Genomic DNA, 18,030 nt, shown 5'->3' on the forward strand with positions numbered 1-18,030 from the left:
CAACTCTACCCCCCAACACCCCACCCCAAACACCGCAGTTGTGAATTGCCGTTTATCTGGGTTCAATGGGAAGACTCAGGCCAGAACATCCTCCTAATAGGGCACACTTCAAACCAGTGCCATATCTTTACAACACAACCTGAACCTATGCAAGTGGGCCATTTACACTATTCATCAACAAGGCTGATACCTCCTCGTTTTGGAGCGTGTGCGCCATCTTGTTTCAGACTAAATCTTTGTGCTCGGGGTGACGATGCTGAGGGGGAAGACCATCGCCGGAACGTGTGGTCTAGATACTGTAGGAATATTTTGTTGCTATTTAGTGTGGTAACTATTTTAACTGTCCGCCTCTCGGGCCAAACGTAATGTATAGCATCCTGGTCCCTCTTTACCATGTGTCACCTAAATGATTGTACTGCTGGATTGAGATTTAGAGGTAAACTCTTTTGCCTTTTTAAAAAAAAAATTTTTTTTTTTTTTGGTCTTCGTGTGGGGTGTGTGGAAAAGCCCGTTCGATTAATCTAATAGAGGAGACTCAAATTCCTGCTTGGGGTGGAGAGGCAAGCTAGCTTTTCAAGTCAGAAGAGCCAAACAAATGTACTCTTTCGCCATTCTGTACTGATACAGATCATTATCAAAAATAATTATTTATTTTCAATTTGTTCTTGTAAGACCCCGTGTCTCATTTTGCCCAGTTGTTCATTGCTTGATCACAATCTTCTCTGTGGGATAATCACCCCGGTTCCCCTATATTGTCCCCCCCCCCCCTTATAAAGTACCATTTTACTTTCTAAAAGAATCAGGAATGATTTCATTTGTTATTTTACTTTTTCATATTTTCTAACTGTATTTTCAATAACATGAATCTGTTTCCTCCCATGCTGGTGCAGTGGTGGTGTAGTTTCTTACCTTTTGGGGAAATTATATTGTACATCTCTGCCTTTGACAGTCTTAACTTGTTTTACCCTTTTCCTTATTATTGGGCGCTGACCTTTAGGACACAACGAGTGTTAAAAAGAAAATACAAAAAGTGTAATATTTTGCAACATAAGTATCATTCCAATAAAGTTTTACTTGTTTAAAATTCAAACTGTTTTGATATTTCCTTTTTAGTTTTACGAACTCCGTGCTTTACATGTAGTGACGATGAAATATCACTGTTGTGGAATTAAACATAATCAAGTTGCTAACCAATAGGGTTGCAACAAGACAGAATTGTGCGCAAAGTTAGTAACATCTGAATTCCACCTTAAATTGTCCCGCCTCCTGGTCTAGGATTGTAGCGGTGCGTTCTATCTCGTACAGTCCACCTTAAGCGCACAATGTGAGCAACGCAGGCGTACAGCAAGGCTTCCGCTTCATTCCCAGCCGGGCTCGGACCGGATCGGAGCAGTAGCGTCACTTCAGAGACGACAAGACTGAGGCACTCGGCCAAACCCGACCGAACCCACCCATCAGCATGTCTGAACCGAGGTACCGTGACTGGATTTTGGAGACCATCGACTCACTGCGATCGAGAAAAGCCAGACCAGACCTTGAAAGAATTTGTCGAATGGTCCGGAGACGGCACGGGTCAGACCCAGATCGAACCCGTTCGGAACTGGAAAAACTGATCCAAGAGCAAACAGTGTTGAAAGTTAGCTACAAAGGCTCAATCTCCTATCGAAACGCGGCAAAGGTGCAGAGAAAGAGCCGAAAAAAGACTGAACAGACGACCGGCAGTGGCGGAGCTGTGGGGGAACAAACCAAATACGCCAAATCCAAGAACAGCGACAGTGCGCACAGTCCCACGGAGACGAAGGAGACCGGGGGCAAAGACTCGGGTCTGATTGAGACAAAACACTACAGTGACCCCAAGCCTAAAACAACGACCATCGCCGCCGAGAAAACCGAAGCGGTTCTGGTCCCGGCTAGCGGAAACTGTCTCAGCTGTGGCGCAGCGGTTTGCAAGAGTCAAGCTCGTTGTTCAGCCGGGAGCGGCGGCGTGAAAGCAAGTGCACAGAAAGACAAGAAACTGCCGCAGACGGAGAGCAGGAGTGTTTTGACCGGTCGAGATACAATAACCAGCGATGATACAGAAACTGGTACTCCCAGTAAGACCAGGGGGTCTCGAGGAGTGGAAGCGGGCTTGTCCGGGCACGAGGGTAGTAATGACAAGGAAAAGAAAACTTGCACGAGCGCTAGTGCCAGCAACAGCCACCCTCCCGGACACAAGCAGCAAGCGTCGCTCAAACACAAACTCGGTGTCGGGGCGAAGGCAGGGAGTCGCGGCGGGTCTGACCCCGCGAGTCCGGATCTGGGCGACCAGCTGGTGGCTTCTGTTCGAAGCCTGGTCGAGAAGAGTCGGGGAGCCGCCGCAGCCCGGGGCCCCACGCCATTAGGCTTGAAGGAGATACTAGGTTTCCTGAGCTCACAGGAGCGCCTATCGCAAGAGAAGCTCACCCGCAGCAAAGTCAAAGTGGTGCTCGAAAGAGAGGTGGCGAGGGGTCGGCTACGAAGGACCAGGTTTGGGAACATCACTCTCCCTGTTCGGGGAGTGGGAGCGGCGAAACCGTCCGCGCGACTACTAAAGAGCGCACTGCAGGATAGACACATGGCGAAAAAGGTAGCAAGCCCTATGCTTACTTAACATTTACAACACGTCCTGAACACCGCACGGTGTTACACTGTCTAGTTTAAAAATGTGTTTTCAAAAATACAAGAGCCGAAAGGCACCATTGGAAGCAGTTTTTTTTTCTCTAACGAAGCGAAATCACATGCAAACTATTTTTGAGAGCATTTTTTTTTTGCCTGACCCACATTTACCACGATTTAAATGTGTACTTCTGTCGTTGGAATGTGTCTCTGTTTGTATTATCTGCATTTATTAAGCAGCGCAGGTCAGTTTACACGTTGTTTGTCATTGTCTTATGTTTAAATATGCAAATGTCTGCCTCTTCTCCCCTAGCGCGACAGCACAGCGTCGGAGTACAAAGGTGCGGGTTTAGCTTCTTGTTCAGCAGCGGCTTGCTCGTGTCCGCCCCGCTTTTTGTTTTACACACGCACGCACTCTCTGCTGCGAAGCATAAACAGCTATCGCAATTTCTTTCTTTTTTTAACGGTCGTCGAGTCGACGTTGTTGATTTAGTGAAAAGTTCTGCCGAATGTGCGTGCACGCACTGTCTGGAAGGCAGACGCGCTCAGAAGTGGAATGAAGTGCGTGTGTCGGTTATGAACAGCGCAGTTGCCCATTCGAGCCGACGCTCTGTGCGGCACTTCGGTCATGCGAGGTAAAAGCAGCGCGATGGCGGAAATTCAGCCTGCGCCGAAGCAAACCTAGCCCCAGATTTTCGCTAAGCTTCTTAATTCTGTGCGACTCAATCTCAAATCTTTATGCCTCGATACGTGTTTAATTGGTTTTGATAGGAGAAATACATTCTTTTTCGGCGGGCTGTCGTGAGCTATTGAGAGAACGTTTTTCCACTGTCACGAAATCATGCTAACTAATTTGACACGAATCACATTGATCAATGAGGACGGAATTATTACAGTGCCAAAACAGACGCCTGTTACACAGTTGAATATCGTGTTACATCAGAGAAAATCACTCCCATTGCTGCATTTTGACGAACCAGTGGATCTTTTTTAAAGTTTAAAGCGCACCACGTCACATGTTGAATATTTCGAGCTGGTTACGTCGCGTTTAGTACGGTCTCCGGGGACAACGGTGTACGGGCGGTGGAAAACCGTTTTTTATTAGAGCGGAAAAACGGAAGTTTCTCTCGCTCTCTCGTCTGGGTCATTTCTGTGTGCCCAAAATGGCTGGATTTTTATGAGCTTTTTAGCACAAAAACACAACGGTGAAGTAATGGAGGAATCTGATATTTGCAAGATTGTGCCCTTGAACCCTTTTCCCTCCTTCAGGTTGAGGTGAAAAAGGTAGCCACGGAAACGGAATGTGTTACAGAAGAGAGGGTGGCAAAGACTCGAGATGGGAGTGTCGGCACCCCAGGCTCACCTGGCACTCCGGACAAGGGGGCCGCTGAGTGTCTTGTCCCAAAGAGGGAGGCAGGAGTGCAGGGCGTTGCCAGGGGCAACTCATCTCAGACCCTCTCCTGCCCTGACCCCGACCCCATCTCCATGGATCAGCCACAGGCCACACCCCTCCTGGGCTCCAGCGTCAGCGCTGACATCACAGACCTTCCCTGCAGTGCCCAGGGGAACCTCCATCCAATCTCCTCCTCCGACCGCATGTGTCCCTCTGGCTGCTTCGAGGACATGCAGACCGAGCTGCAGGGAGACACAGGTACTGTGTGTGCGTGTGCGCATGCATGTGTGTGCGCGTGCCTGCGTGCGTGTGCATGCGTGCGTATGTGTGTGTGTTTGCAGGCGTTGTGTGTGTGTGCTCATCTGCGCACGCATGTGTGGGTGTGTGTGTGTGTTTGCACGCGTTGGGTGTGCATGCTTGTGTGTGTGGGTGGAGGGGCATGTGTGTGCACGCTTATGTGTGTGTGTGTGGGGGGGGGGGGTGTGCATGTGCGTGTGTGTGTGCGCGTGTCTGTTTACAGGTTAGATGGACACGAACACTGTCTACAGGTTAGATATGCTGTGTTTGTGTGTGTCTCTCTGCAGATTAGTTACACTGTGTGTGACTCTACAGGTTAGATGTACACAAACTGTGTGTGTGTGTGTGCCTGTCTGTCAGTAGGTTAGGTATAGCGTGTGTGTATTTGTACTGTGTACATTGGATAGTGATTGAAACCGTGGTGCTAGCCTACAGGGCAGCGAATGGAACACCTCCATTATACCTCCTGTCCATCATCAAACCCTTCGCCCTGGCCAGATCTCCCCATTCTCTCCATTCAACCCCTAGTCAAAATGGCTGTCTGTACTGGCCGCATGGTGATGGAACAGACTCCCCAAAGTGGTCAGGATGGCAGAATCGTTGTCCTATCTTCTGACAGACTGAAGACCCACCTCTTCAGACTGCATCTTGGTCCTCTCCCATCCCCACCCCATAGCACTTCCTCCTTTTATACTAATTTAGTTTTTATTTTTACGGTTATGTTGTTTGTGTTTTTTTTTGTGTCATAGCGCTTGTTTTGGATATATTCTGTTGTGTATGTAAAATGTGTGCTTTGGTTTCTGGCTAGCATAGTTCACTTGACCTGGTGCTTCACTCACCACATATTCACTCACTGGTTTGGGAGTGCTGTCAGCCAGGTCTGACACAATTGCATGTAGACATCAGGTGAACGCACTAAAGTTTTTCCTGCATTGTGAGGTACTCTGGTTAAGAGCAACACGTAATGTGGTTGGTAATATGCACTTGCGTGTTTTTCTGCAGTTGTTCATGTGCACTAACATGTTACTGCAGTAGGTAATGTGCACTAACATGTTACTGTAGTTTGTAATGTGCACTAGCATGTTACTGCAGTATGTAATGTGCACTAGCATGTTACTGCAGTATGTAATGTGCACTAGCATGTTACCGCAGTAGGTAATGTGCACTAGCATGTTACTGCAGTAGGTAATGTGCACTAGCATGTTACTGCAGTAGGTAATGTGCACTTGTGTGTTACCACAGTATGTAATGTGCGCTTGCGTGTTACTGCAGTAGGTAACGTGCACTAGCATGTTACTGCAGTTGGTAATGTGCACTTGTGTGTTACTGCAGTAGGTAATGTGCACTAGCATGTTACTGCAGTAGGTAATGTGCACTTGTGTGTTACTGCAGTAGGTAATGTGCACTAGCATGTTACTGCAGTAGGTAATGTGCACTTGTGTGTTACTGCAGTAGGTAATGTGCACTAGCATGTTACTGCAGTAGGTAATGTGCACTTGTGTGTTACTGCAGTAGGTAATGTGCACTAGCATGTTACTGCAGTAGGTAATGTCCACTAGCGTGTTACTGCAGTAGGTATTGTGCACTTGTGTGTTACTGCAGTAGGTAATGTGCACTAGCATGTTACTGCAGTAGGTAATGTGCACTTGTGTGTTACTGCAGTAGGTAATGTGCACTTGTGTGTTACCACAGTATGTAATGTGCACTAGCATGTTGCTGCAGTAGGTAATGTGCACTTGTGTGTTACCACAGTATGTAATGTGCACTAGCATGTTGCTGCACTAGGTAATGTGCACTTGTGTGTTACCACAGTATGTAATGTGCACTAGCATGTTGCTGCAGTAGGTAATGTGCACTTGTGTGTTACCACAGTATGTAATGTGCACTAGCATGTTACTGCAGTTGGTAGTGTGTATCTGAGCGGAACATGTGTGTGTTAGTGCAATCCCTGTCTTCAGTGTCTTCTATTTCATGGGAATCACAGTGTGGAGCAGTTAATAAAGAAGTACTAATCTTTTAACCTCCAGATGGGGCCTCCCCTGCCTCCCAAACTGCAGTAGTGCACTTTACCTGACAGAACCTGGCAGCTTGTTCACCCAGATGAGGGAGGGAAGGCACATAATTGCATTTTTATGCTTAATTTTTTAGGAGTCTTTTGCAGACTAACATTGCTAAATCGCCAGTCCGTTTCCCGCTGGTTCCCATTGGACGCAGAATCATTCTGGCAGGCTGTTGAACCTGTGGAAAACGCACAAACTAGCTGATTAATGAACTAGGCCCGAGGCTGTAAGATGGTGCAGGGCTTTGTAGGGAGGTGGGCCTGGAAGCTTCACTGGAGAGGTCCTTACAGGTCAGATAGCAGGCCGTCCGATTTGGGAAGGAAGGTAGGCCATTAGATAGTGACCATTCTGGGTTGGAGCTGCGGAAGGAAGTGGCAAGTGAGGGAGGTTTTACAACCATCCCACCTCACCTCAATGGCTAGACACTGACAGACTTTAACCAGCGAAAAGAATTTTCTGTCCGTAGTTACGTCGTGCGATTTGTTGATTGATCGGTCATTGACAGAACGCGTGTTGGCTGCAGCCTTTTCGGGTTTCCTGCACGGCATGATCGCGAATGCAGCAGTCTTAACGGATTGCATTTTGCAGGGCGCTTTTCCACAAGCTTACCTCAGCCGCTGCGCATGTGTAACGCCCACTTCACCTACCCTTTCTTTATCCAGAAATGCCGCCGTCGAGGTCAGAATGTCTTTTAGACGGGGGACCTAACGTGAGACGCAAAGTTCCGCACAGTCATCCGCAGAAATGACCCTGAACGTCCGGTGATGGGGCAGCTGCTTACACAGCAGTTAGCAGGGTTTAGAAGCAGGGGCGCTCTTCAAGTCACCGTGTCATGATTGTAAGATCGGCAGTTGGGCCGAGCGCGCTCAGTTAGAATGTTTCGTGGATTGTACATGATGCAGAGTGGCTTAACGGTGTCTTTCTGTCCTACGCCAGTCAGCATGTTAGAACCCCTGAGAGACTGTCATGGCAATAAAGAAGTCATTTGTGCCATAGCTCGTCCCCTTTCTTCCATTGCCCCATTTGCTTCTGAGTCATCTCTAGGAGTTCTCTCTCTCTCTCTTTCTCTCTCTCTCTCCCTCTCAAGTAGGGGTGTCAGACTGCAGTCCTGGGGGGCGTGGTCTGCTGGTCTCTGGTGTTTTTTTCAAGTGTTTCACTTAAGTCATCGATTGGCAAAGGAGTGAACACACATTGTTTCCAAGGCCTAAATTGGTTGCTGATTTGAAAGGAAACCACAAAAACCTGCAGCAACTGTGGCCTTCTAGGGTATGAGCTTGCCATCTCTGTTCCAATGGTCTCGAGCAGGAATGCTCACATCTGGCCCTGGAGGCTAGTAGTGGTGCTGGTTTCAATGCCTCCCTTCTAATCAGGACTAAACTTTAAACCTGGGACACCAGGTGAGTTCAATCTCTGGCCAATCAGTGGCATTGATAAATAAATTAACTTTTGGGTGTAGAAACGAATACCTGCAGTACATGTGGCCCCAGGGGCCATATTTGGGTATCCCTGGTCTAGAGTATCTGGAAAAGAAAGCTTGTAAGAAGTCTTTCTTTCAATCTGTTTGGTTGAACTAAGTTTAGGCAGACTTTATTTATAGGTTAGTCGTTCAATTTTCTCAAAATAACGGTCTCAAATTTGAGCCCCACCTACACAAATATCACAATTTGTCAGAAAAAAGTAAATGAGCATCGGATTATTGAGCATATGCCAACTTTGGACTCATCTCACATTTGGTGGTCAACCTAGCCAGGCCTATCCAGTCACCCTCAACCTGGTTCTTGAGAGAGCTCTGAGGTTTCCACAGTGAACCTGGTTCTTGAGGGAGCTCTGAGGTTCCCACAGTGAACCTGGTTCTTGAGGGAGCTCTGAGGTTCCCACAGTGAACCTGGTTCTTGATGGAGCTCTGAGGTTCCCACAGTGAACCTGGTTCTTGAGAGAGCTCCGAGGTTCCCACAGTGAACGCTGTTCTCTTCCAACCGTTCACTGAAAAGACGACGTTCTAGCCGCCGAAATTTTATCAGACGTGTCGACCGCTGCAGCGGCAGTGAAATTCGGTGTCGGTTTGCGCTTTAAGTAAGACGGAGGGCGGCTGCCGGAGCGGAACGACGCGGGAGCGGCGGCGGCTAGCGGTCCTAACCGCCTTAGCCCGCAGCGTTGGCTTTGTTCTCGCGTAGCCGGCCACGCCGCCGGTGACCAGCTCCGCACTGTGAGCCCAGAGCGCGTTTATTTCCATTCTGAGTAACTGAGATTAATGCAGTGCGCCGAGAACAGCGTCCGTATGCGAAGGAAAATCCACGCGGCGCGGTGACAATTGAACAGAGTGTGTCCGTGCTTGTTAGGAAGGATGAAGCCTAATTGTCGCTTTTTGCTGTGGTGTGTGTAAGTGCATACCTGTGCATGCACGCCTGTCTCTGTTTACGCGTGCGTGCATGTGTGTGTGCAAGTGCGTGCGAGTGTGTGTGCGTGCGAGTGTGTTTGTTTTTTGTTTGTTTTTTTTGCGTAGTCACAATCATCACCACCATGCTGCATATTGGCTTTCTTTTGAACTTTCAGAAACATCCAATTTTCAGAGGGCATATGAAAAGGTTTTGGGAACAGCATAACACTGTTGTCTTTCGGGGTGTTGAAAAGAGAGCCAATCAGCAGCAAGGCCTTGCAGCTTCCATTTGATGGACAAAACTGTATGACTATGCTGCTGATTGGCTTTCTTGTCAACACCCAATCGATAACATTGGTGACATTTTTTTGCCCAGAGGCATTTCACGTGCTGTTTGAAAGTAGCATGTTTGCTTCCACATCAGGTATAATTACAGAAAAAAAGATGAAAAGCAAGACAGTTATTGTATTTGATAATTATCATTTATATATATGATATATCCCCCAGCCCTACCATAAACGAGTAGGGTCCCACTCAGGTGTTTTTTACCTGTAAATAAGCCAATAGGGTCTCACCCAGGTGAGTTTACCTGTACATAAGCCAGTAGGGTCTCACACAGATGAGTTTACCTGTGCATAAGCCAGTAGGGTCTCACACAGGTGAGTTTACTTGTACATAAGACAGTAGGGTCTCACACAGGTGAGCTTACCTGTACATATAGCAGTAGGGTCTCACACAGGTGAGCTTACCTGTACATATAGCAGTAGGGTCTCACACAGGTGAGTTTACCTGTACATAAGCCAGTACGGTCTCACACAGGTGAGTTTCCTGTACATAAGCCAGTAGGGTCTCACCCAGGTGAGTTTACCTGTGCATAAGCCAGTAGGGTCTCACACAGGTGAGTTTACCTGTGCATAAGCCAGTAGGGTCTCACACAGGTGAGTTTACCTGTACATAAGCCAGCAGGGTCTCACCCAGGTGAGTTTACCTGTCCATAAGCCAGTAGGGTCTCACCCAGGTGAGTTTACCTGTCCATAAGCCAGTAGGGTCACATACAGGTGAGTTTACCTGTCCATAAGCCAGTAGGGTCTTTTCCAGGCTGAATTTGCCCATGCTGACAGGGCAGGATTTTCCCTCCCTTTCAAGGTGAGCCGGAGGTCGGGGTGCAGCCGCGAGCCGTTTGTCCGTCCGCTCAGCGAGAGACAGCGAAAGGAGCTGAGGAGGTGACAGCGGAGGAGAGCGCCCTCACCCCGGACCAGCTGGTCTCGGACTCACAGGTGACCCCTGACCTCTGACCCTGCGGACACACCCGAGTGCCCTGCTTCAGAATTCCACCACCCCTCTGTGCCTTTCGTCTCAACTAAAAATGCAATTTCCCTCTCTCTCTCTCTCTCTCTTTCTCCTTCCTTCCCCATGTTTTTCATTGTCTCCGGCCCGTTTTCTTTTCTCCCTCTTCCGATTGGACGGATTCAGAATCAGGTGATGGCTGTGGGAGAGGGCGGGAACCTCACCACCTCCGTTCCTGCTGAAAGCTGTAAGTTTAGCATCAGTCAGTTTTCGTTGCTATATTGTGTGTGTGTGTGTGTGTTATGTGTTAACACAGTGTCTGTGTGTTCAGTATTTCAGGGTGTACAGTAACCACTTTTGCAAGTGTGCATGCTGATTGGTGTGTTTAACGGTGTGTGGTTTTCTCCCTCCCTCCCTCCCTCTCTCTCTCTCTCTCTCTCTCTCTCTCTCTCAGGTTCAGGGTTCAAGATGGAGGTGGACGAGGCATCCTGCCTGCTGACGCCCACAGCCTCCCCACAGGACTCAAGGGGGATGGAGGAACGAGAGATGAACGGAGGAGTGTAAGGGCCCCAAAGTTCCTCCCAGAGTGACGGGAACAAGTCTTTTGCAAACGTCCTTTGCTTTTTGAATCGTAGCCTAGCGACTGGGAGCACCTTTTGTTTTCTTTCGGACAGCTGTTACATCCGGCAGACATATTGTGCCTCATTCACAAAACTGTTCTTCAACTATTCTTACTTGCGTTTAAAAAAAATATTCTTGCTATAAACTAAAATTGGATTCATGACACGTGCAGACCTTCGTTTTTGTGCCTTACCCAAGGTGTATGAGATGATGAATTCTGACTCTTTGGAAATTTTATGCGCAATCCAGTTCATGTGATTAGCATAAGGAAACAGCCGTGAACAAATACAGATAGGAAGAAAAAAAAATGGCGAAGTGAATGCCAAAATGTTCTTGGAACATTGGAACGTTCTTACACACAGTTTACGAGCGAGTGTGATCGTACACGTGGTGCGTGATTGAGGCCCACTGAGTGGTCAGGGTGGCTCAAGGGTGGCTGGCTCCCTATTTCTGCTGGAGTCCTCCTCCTGCTACCCCTGACTCCCTGCGGTTATGTTCCTCTTTCTTCCTTCCTCTTTTTCACACTCCCAACCCCACCCCATGCTTTCTGTGCTCTCTCTCTCTCGCTCTCTCTCTCTCCCTTTCTCTCTCTCTCTCTCTCCCCCCCTCTCTCTGTCTCTCTCTCTCCCCCCCCCTCTCTCTCTCTCTCTCTCTCTCTCATCTTGGCTCTCGTTCTCCCCCTGCAGTTTTGTCAAGGCGGAGAGGGACGGGCAGAACCCGGTGGAGTGGAGCGTGGCCGACGTGGTGAGCTACTTCACCGAGGCGGGGTTCCCGGAGCAGGCCTCCGCCTTCAGAACGCAGGTCCGTCTGCAGTTACCGCCCGCGGCCACCGGGGCGCAGCACCGCTGCACAGCGCTCTGTTTTCTCTCGCCTCTGCTGGGGCACGAACGTTCTCTCTCTAACCACTTCCCCTCGGTGTCATAGGAACTGCCTGCGCACTTCTCTGCTTCGACCAGTTTGCTGCTTGGTTACGTGATTAGTCCACTGGCTTTGTTCTTTGTGAAATGTCAAAACTTAAGATTACTCCTGAGTACTCCAGAAATACTGCTGTTTTTTTTGTAAATGCACTGTTGTACGTGGTTTCTGACTAATTGGAGTCAGACAAATGAAGCTGCCTTCAATTTTTTTCTGCAGTGTCATTTGTTACTTGCCACAGTGCTTCATCATTTCAATAAGCGAATATTATTTGTATATAATCATAAAATTATTATGGGGCCAAGCAGCAAGGCTACTGCAACCCTATTGTTTTTTTATTATTATTATTATTCCCTGCAATGAGATAAAACCATAAATCGTGGCACTTTGAAACTTAGCAGGTATGTTCCTATGCCCCCTCACCACCCAGGTTATCGCAGTGACCCCTAGCGGCCTAATGGTGGCGCTGTAATGCTACCCACTACGTTATGTGTCGTGCCATTTTGCCTCGTTAAGAAAGGAAGAGCAGATGTCAGGGCGGAAAGCGGCTGACACATGGCCCTCTGGGAACTGGGTCCTCCTTGCACTACTAGAGGACAGGCCACGAGACGGTGGCGTCCCCACGCTACTCATTAAAGAGAGTAAATCAGTGGCCAGGGTAGGGGTGCCTGCAGTACACCCACATAGTTTCATGATGCGTTTTTAAAGGGAAACCAAAACCATAATTCCCCTGACATTGTGTGTCATTGGAAGGATTCTAAAAAAAAAAAAAAAAAAATTAGATTATGATTGTTGCTGAAGTTGTGTTTTTGTGTAGATCACAGTGGTGTAGCGGACACACACACACACACACACACACACACACACACGGCAGGTACGAGACTGTTGTGGCTGCCCGGTTTTTGCCATGTGCTCGTGCCGCTGTCGCGTTGACAGTGTGGACAGTTTGCTGTAAGTGGAACGTTGAAACGTCTCTGGGGATGGCTTTCACGTTGAGCAGTTCCTCGCCTTTAAAGCCGAAAGGGTGGCCAGCAGCCACCGCTAGCCGGCGGACGCCAGCCGTTCTGCCGACCGGGTGGTGTGCGAGGGTCTCGGAAGCCTCCGAATACACTTACTGCCCTCCCGAGATTTCAAGGGTGTTTTTAGTAGCCAACGTGGGTCCAAGTCAGGGATTCTAAACGCTCTAGCCACACTGTTCATTACATGAAGTCTCCCGATTACTTGGCTTGCTGCTATATCGGATGTCTGTTGTTCTCTCTTCAATTCACTCATGGCGTGTGACCCCCTCTGGTAATAATTGTATTGTATTGTATTAATTGTAGACCATAATAGTGATTATAAGTGATGAATTGTCCAGTGAATAAGCTAGCGGCCTACTTGAAAATAATGAATTGGTCATTTAAAGAGCAATAGTCATGAAGATGCTGATGTGTGATTGCTATTGCACTCGCACCTCCACCTATCAGCTGCACGAATAGGTTCCTGAGAGAAGGATGAAACTTCAAAATTGTGCATTCTTGTATTTAAAAATGTTCTCAGACATATGAGATTATTAATAAATATAGATTGAAAAAATAATCCCATTGGGTGCTCAGATTTACTGTTATTAGTGCTTGGTTTCATATACCTTTTTTCTTGGTAGTCATTTGGCCCCAGATGAACAATGAAATAACTGAACATTCTGGTCTCTGTCTCTCATGTGCAAATGTAGAATATCTGTAGAATGCAAACCTTCCGTCCTATAAGCCCTCCTCTTCCTGTCTCCAACAGGAAATAGATGGAAAGTCCCTGCTCTTGATGCAGCGCAACGACGTGCTGACTGGTCTTTCGATCCGGCTGGGCCCCGCCCTCAAAATCTACGAGCGTCACGTGAAGGTGCTGCAGAGGACCCACTTCCAGGACGACGGGGCTTTCTGCTGAGTGACAGCTCCCACTGCGCTGAAGAGCCACGCCTCCTCATCACGCCATACGGAGGAGTTTACCAGCAGCATACCTGTGCACACACACACACCTGCACACACACACACACCTGCACACACAGACACACACCTGTACACACACACACACACCTGCACACACACACACACACCTACGCATACACATACACACACCTGTACACACACACACCTACACCTACACACACACACACACACACACCTACACACACACACACACACACCTGCACACACACACACACACACCTACGCATACACATACACACACCTGTACACACACACACCTACACCTACACACACACACACACCTACACATACACACACCTGTGCACACACACACACACACACACCTGCACACACAGACACACACACACACACCTACGCATACACACACCTGCACACACACACACACACACACACACCTACGCATACACATACACACACCTGTACACACACACACCTACACCTACACACACACACACACACACACACCTACACATACACACACCTGTACACACAGACACACACACACACACCTGCACACACACACAAACACCTGTACACACACACACCTACACCTACACACACACACACACACCTACACATACACACACCTGTGCACACACACACACACCTGCACACACAGACACACACACACACACCTGCACACACACACAAACACCTGTACACACACACACCTACACCTACACACACACACACACCTACACATACACACACCTGCACACACACACACCTACACCTACACACACACACACACCTACACCTACACACACACACACACACACACACCTAAACATACACACACACACACACCTACGCATACACACACCTGTACACACACACACACCTACACATACACACACACACCTACGCATACACACACACACCTACGCATACACATACACACACCTGTACACCTACACCTACACACACACACACCTACACATACACACACCTGTACACACACACACACACCTACACCTACACACACACACACACACCTACACATCCACACACCTGTACACACACACACACGTACACATACACACACACACCTACAGATACACACACCTGCACATACGCACTCATACCCGCACACACACACAGTGTCACACACAAACACACTCACACACGCATACACACTCACACACGCTCACACGTACACAGACGCAAATAACGAAATGTACATAGAGACACACATGTACACCAAATACATATATACTCGTGTATGTGACAGACAAGCGCACTTTCGCACACATACACACACACACACACACAGTACCTTGGTCTCTCAGCTCCAGCGCCTGTCTTGGCCCATCTAAGAGAACAGGACCCCCCAATCTTGTGGGAAGATGATGTGCCTGTGTGTTCTGTTATGGCAGTAAGTGTCCTCTCTCCCACCCTGTTCCAGCCCAGCATCACTGACGCAGAGACACTCAAAAACATGACTTAACTCGTCTGAAATTCTTTTCTGGAACAACCCAATTTTTAAACCGAGGACTTTAAAAGAAAATAATAATAAATTGTGGTAAATGGACGTGAAGGGAGGGGGGTTCTAAAATAAGTATCAAAAGAAAACAAAATCAAACCGAAAAAAAACTCCACCCAGCTATGGTTGTTTAAAATCATCCATCTGTCCATTTGCCAAGTTGATTTGTTAGTTTTAAACTCATTGTGAATGTTGCTTTTCTTGTGCAACCTTATTTTTGGATGTCTTTGAGGGTCATGAAAGATGAGTAATGGATGCAGTACCAGCTCTGTCCACCAGGGGTCCCTCTGTTACCTCCAGCAGGGACACTCTGCATTCTCCCATTTCAGTGATGCCCATGGCTACAAATAGACTACCTTAAATTCAGGTCAACTTTATGGCTCCCAAGTACTCATTATTACTCAAGTCTTTTGGCCTGGCTGTCATTTTTAGGCTTGTCATTTTAATGCTTATGTCTGGCAACACAGGTGCTTCAGGTGTGCTTCTAAGCCTTGTCTCTTTTTAAAAATATTTTTAGCTGCTAAAATTTGGTCAGGTTGTATTATGTGATTGACACCACAATGCAATTCTTTTTATTTTTCTTTTTTCTTTTTTTAAAAACTATTTTGGTGTTTTTACAGACATACTCTTGGCTGGAAAGTACTATTTTTAATCAATTCAAAATTTCACTCATTAATTTATTTCACATACACACTCTGGCTTTTTCTCTGGAATTTCCCCTGAAGTTGAAAGTTTGAGGACCAGTGTTTAATTTGTAGGGGGCATGTTGTGTACAACACCAGCACACAGACTTGTTATACAAGGCTGTAAGGGGTGGTGGGGAGGGGGAAGTAGATGAGCTGAAGGTCTTGTTTTTGTTTAAATACTTTGCCTCCAAAACATATTTGTTGTTGATGACCCCCCTCCCTCCCCGTTTCCCGTATTTTGTATTTGGGGAGGGACCAGCGCCCGTTTGACCACATCTCTTCGGCTTCGTGAAGCTGAAGTCACATTCCTGCTTTTAAAGTTGACATCAAGCAATATTCCATCACTCTGCTCATCCCGGTCCAGTGTGTCCGTGTGGATTCTCGGAGCTCATGTTCAGTAAAGCTGGCTCCAGCATCTCAAGCTGGTGATGGTGTTGAGCAAGATGGCTGTTTGGAATCCAATGTGAACGTATTTGTCAGCAGAAAATTAGTCATTCTTTGTGTAGGTAACGTTTTTTTTTTTTTTTTTTTAAAGAAGGAAAAGAAAACTAAAGAAAATGTCATTCAAATAGTTCCTCCTGTTATTGAGAGTTTTTTCCTTGTGCTGTAAGGTGCAGCTTATCTACGGAAGGTTGGAAACCTCAGAAGAGATGCAAAGAGTTTTTAGAAGTCGCTGAGAACATTAAGAATTGTGCTGTCGTCACATGGTTCAATACAGATTTTGTTCGTCTGAATTGTTGCCCAAATTCTGTGTTTTCAGGATTTTAATAGATAAGATGCACTTTAGTGACTGAAGGGCATATGAGTGAAAACATTTTTTATGGCATTCTTTTTTACGGTTATTTTATTCAAAGGAATCCCTCCACAACCTGTTATATGAATATGACGACTTGCTGTGTGGGAAAATGTGCAGGCCTGTGCAATATCGCTGCCTGCCCCAGGGTTTCTTTGTGTGTGTCCTGCACCAAATTAAACTGAGTGCGGAATATGAATTTATTCAGCCTTTTTTTAATTATTGTTATTGTTGTTGTTATTATTTCTTGAAGAGAAATGTGCACCATTATTGCTTGGTTTCCTGTTTCATTCTGTTTTTTTTTTTTTTGGTTTTTTTTTTTTGTAAAGGAATAAAAAGAGCTTTTGAATAAAAATATGAAAGAAAACAAATTTGATACTCATTGCTTGCATGTTAGGCAAACTTAAAGGTATGTCTTATTTCTGCACAGGCAACACTGTTGCCAACATAGCATAGATCTAGCGACTCTCCAGACCTCCCTAGAAGTATTTATTTCCAAAAAAAATGAGCAGCAGTGCCTATTTCACTTGTGGACATTGGCACCTTACCACACTAGGCCTGGTAGCTGTGCCTATGCAGTACATGGTTGTTGCTATCCGTAGCCTTTGACCTAAAATTGCCTTGTTCTTAACCGTGGGAGTTTCGTATGAAGGCCTGTCTCGGGTCGCAGTTTATTTACCGAAGTTGCGCAAATGATGCACCGTGTCAGAGAGGGCAGCAGTGGGGGCCGTGCACAGGAGCCAAACCCATCACTTCCTGGGAGACGATCCCATTTCTCTACCCGCTGTGCTGCACCGCCGTGAAGGAATCTTCACATTCACATCTTGGGGTGGGGGGTGGCAGGGCCAGGGGTTTACTTGCTGTGAATTCATACAGCTGGATACATACTGAATAAATTCAGACTGAAGTATCTTGCTTGCTTTGCTTTCCCGAGGGTACAAACAACAGGTGGCACTTGGCAAGGGTCCGCGCTGGAGTTGTCCGTCACTTGAGTTCACTTCGCTGAGCGTTATACCTCACTGGTTTTTCACTGTAACTGACGGTATGTTGTCAGTACATCTCTGAATGCATGGTGAAAATGGCTGCCATGTGGATCTTCAGGGTGGATGGGACCTGCCATGAGTTCAGCAGTGATTGGAGCTCATGCCGCCATTCTATCGAGGGGTTACTAATGAGGTACCTAGGTCTCATTTGTCCTGTGCACCAGGTAGATGCTTAGCTGGAGTTGAAAACCTCAGGTTTTGATCACAGAACTGCATTAGCACTAATGGACAGATGGACAGATCATGAATGGATCTTCATGTGTGAAAAATGTTTTTGTTGCATAAGGATATTCCTGTAGGTGGAGTCCGCTGTGTGTGTGTGTGTGTGCATGCGTTTATTCCTGTGTGTCCTTTACAGCCACACAATTTTACAATGCAGACTAGTCTTCAGGCTTTTATTGTACTACCGGAAAGTTCCATTTGCAAAAGTGAACGTGAGTGAGTGTGTGTGTGTGTGCG

General features: G+C 47.1%; 1 protein-coding gene across 1 annotated transcript; it reads left to right on the forward strand.

Moving 5' to 3' along the window:
* The first annotated feature begins 1,293 nt into the window (after positions 1 to 1,293).
* LOC118219753 (atherin-like) lies at positions 1,294 to 13,627 on the forward strand. Its single transcript, XM_035403138.1, has 7 exons — positions 1,294 to 2,605; positions 3,904 to 4,285; positions 9,908 to 10,038; positions 10,235 to 10,295; positions 10,503 to 10,608; positions 11,356 to 11,470; positions 13,355 to 13,627. Exons 1-7 carry the CDS (start codon positions 1,460 to 1,462, stop codon positions 13,502 to 13,504), a joined length of 2,091 nt encoding a protein of 696 aa, XP_035259029.1. The 5' UTR covers positions 1,294 to 1,459; the 3' UTR covers positions 13,505 to 13,627.
* The last annotated feature ends 4,403 nt before the right edge of the window (positions 13,628 to 18,030 follow it).

Source organism: Anguilla anguilla, chromosome 2, assembly GCF_013347855.1.
Source record: "Anguilla anguilla isolate fAngAng1 chromosome 2, fAngAng1.pri, whole genome shotgun sequence".
In the NCBI taxonomy this organism is placed as follows: domain Eukaryota; kingdom Metazoa; phylum Chordata; class Actinopteri; order Anguilliformes; family Anguillidae; genus Anguilla; species Anguilla anguilla.